This window comes from Palaemon carinicauda, chromosome 31 (genome assembly GCF_036898095.1).
Source record: "Palaemon carinicauda isolate YSFRI2023 chromosome 31, ASM3689809v2, whole genome shotgun sequence".
NCBI classification, from domain to species: domain Eukaryota; kingdom Metazoa; phylum Arthropoda; class Malacostraca; order Decapoda; family Palaemonidae; genus Palaemon; species Palaemon carinicauda.
The window spans coordinates 82,850,151-82,852,650 of NC_090755.1; the positions used below are offsets into that span (position 1 = coordinate 82,850,151).

At 40.2% G+C, this 2,500-nt stretch overlaps 1 protein-coding gene across 6 annotated transcripts in view; it reads left to right on the plus strand.

Annotated features, from left to right (window-relative positions):
- The window catches only part of LOC137624581 (uncharacterized), a 96,744-nt gene that overhangs the window by 60,180 nt on the left and 34,064 nt on the right, over window positions 1-2,500 (plus strand). For all 6 annotated transcript variants that reach the window (XR_011040752.1, XM_068355519.1, XM_068355518.1 and 3 more), the window contains exon 2: window positions 1,498-2,500. This exon is cut by the window's right edge and continues 1,260 nt beyond it. Coding sequence is in view for 5 of the 6 variants with exons in the window: in XM_068355519.1 (XP_068211620.1) it covers window positions 1,547-2,500 (954 nt within the window). In the remaining variant the exon portion in view is untranslated. The remainder of the gene's footprint in view (window positions 1-1,497) is intronic.

A 2,500-nucleotide genomic window follows, 5' to 3' on the forward strand; every position in this document is an offset into this window, starting at 1 on the left:
GATATTTATATGTTGACAAATTATCATTGTACTTTTAGTGTACCCGAGCCGTAAAAAATAACGTCTCAAGTATTTAGATAGACACACACGTACACACACACATACATACATTTTACTCTTCCCACCCTCTCCCCCATCCCTAATACAACCCGCTGGTTCGGCAGTTTGTGGGAGTGTGTGGTTTCCGAGTGTACTTCTCCGGGTACCCCCTCTCACTAGGGTATTACTACTCCCTGTCCCTACTGAGCGTGACAGGAAAGGTGTATATATATATATATAGCCAGACACTTCCTCCTTATTGTATGGCAAGTCATATGTATCTTTATGTAAATAAAATTGTGGTTAAACACTTTACATTACTCTTACTAATACTTATCTTTCCAATCTTTTCCCTACCATGGTTAGCTAGTTAACTCTTCTCTCTCTTATTTCACCCATCTTTCCTATCAACTAAATAAAACTTTACATTGCTCTTACTAATACTTATCTTTCCAAACTATTCCTTACCATGGTTAGCTAGCTAACTGTCCTCACTCTCTTATTTCACCCATCTTCCACATCAGCTTAAAAAAATTGTATATTACTCTTACTAATACTTATCTTTCCAATTTATTCCCTACCATGGTTAGCTAGCTAACTGTTCTCTCTCTTATTTCACCCATCTTTCCTATCAACTGAATAAAACTACATTACTCTTACTAATACTCATCTTTCCAAACTTTTCCCTACCATGGTTAGCTAGCTAACTGTTCTCACTCTTATTTCACTCATCTTCCACATCAGCTAAAAAAAAAAAAAAAAAAAATTGTGCAGCGAAGCCGATAGTTTTATAGGTCAGATGTTGTGGTAGCAAACAGTGTTGCAAGATTAATCTTGGCCTTTTGATGATGTAATGTAGTCTAAGAGAAAGCAGTTGATACCAGTTTCAAGAGTGTGATGATGGAATAGAAGGGGGGGGGGGGCGAGGTTTCTGGTATTCATTGGGAGATTTGGGTTCAAATCCTCTTATGATTTTTTAGGTTATAAGAATGTGTGGAACGGTCTTGTCTACGACAGATGCTACTAAGTTTAATTGAGTTTAGTCTATTAAAGACAATTTAATTTTAAAGTTTTATCATAAGATGAGAGATTATCTATAATTTGTTTATGATCAGCACATTTTCAATAGGTTCTACATTGATGAGGACTTTTTATATATATGGTAATTGTATTTAACGTTTAATTACATTGGATTATGCATTGCGGAGCCCTTTTATACCACATGCCACGTACTTGATTCAATTTCTTTTAACACAAGTATATGTTTGTTAAATTTATTTTCATTTTTATGATATAAGAAATTTCATTTTTAATACCACTACCCAAAGAAGCAACTCTCATAATTGGTTTTAGTATTGATGGTACAGGATATTCCTACTTTGTGTATAAAACTACGAAATGATTTTGATTACCCATCAAAACAGTTGTAATTAATACTTTGTTCTCTATCTTTTCCAGATGTAATGGTTCAGTCATCGTCCTGTGAAGAGAATATTAATCCAAAGCCATGAAACCAGTATGTATCCGACCAGAGGGCACAGAGTCCAAAAGACGAGTAACTTGTTATGTGTGTGGACATCCTGGGTGTGCTGAGTATCCCCTAGCTGTCAGACAACAGGCCTCGGGGCCATACTTCCCATTTTTGGAGACACACGAACCTCCCGATGGAGCTGATCCCCAAACTCCAGAAGGCCTGGTTTTGTCCTGCTTATTGTGTTTCTCGTGTCTTACACAGCAGTGGGAATCCTACGAAAGAGAGAAGGTTCCTCCCGTGAAACGTTTCTATTGGCTCAAGAGGGTTGACCAAGGGCCTTATACCGGGGTTGAGGGGGGTGTCCAGAGTGAATATGTTTCGCAGCTTCTTGGGTTAACTACTGACCCACCACCAGTCCCTTCAGATCCCAAAAGACCACCACAGAGTAGTAGTAGTAATAGTATCGGTGGTAGAGTTCATCCTACCGTATCCATGGCACCAGTCACTCCGAGCGGTGTTCACGAAACTAAACGTGTAAGGATATTACCGCCGCAAGTGCAGCCTCCAACCATGCCTTTACCCCCACCAGGAATACCCACGCTTCAACAGCTAACAGTACCACAGCCACTTCCTCAACAAGAGGCCTTAGATTTGACCATAGACCGCGGGCGAGGACGTGGTACGAAACGCTCGCAACCTGACCCATCGCCTCAGACAGAGGGATTATTGGACTTGAGTATGCCAGACAAAAATGCCACTACTGAGGTGTGCTATGTTTGTGGTGACCATCATAAAAAGGGAACTTTGGTAGACATTTATGCTAAACAACAGTTAGGAGTGTTTCCTTTTTTCCCAAGCCTGACGAATCACTCCCGCCCCAGTAAGTCGCATCCTATGGAGGCATCGGGGCGAGTTCAAGCTTGCAGAGAGTGTTTCAGTCACTTGCAACGTCAGTGGGATACTTATGAAATTCATAAGATTCCACAT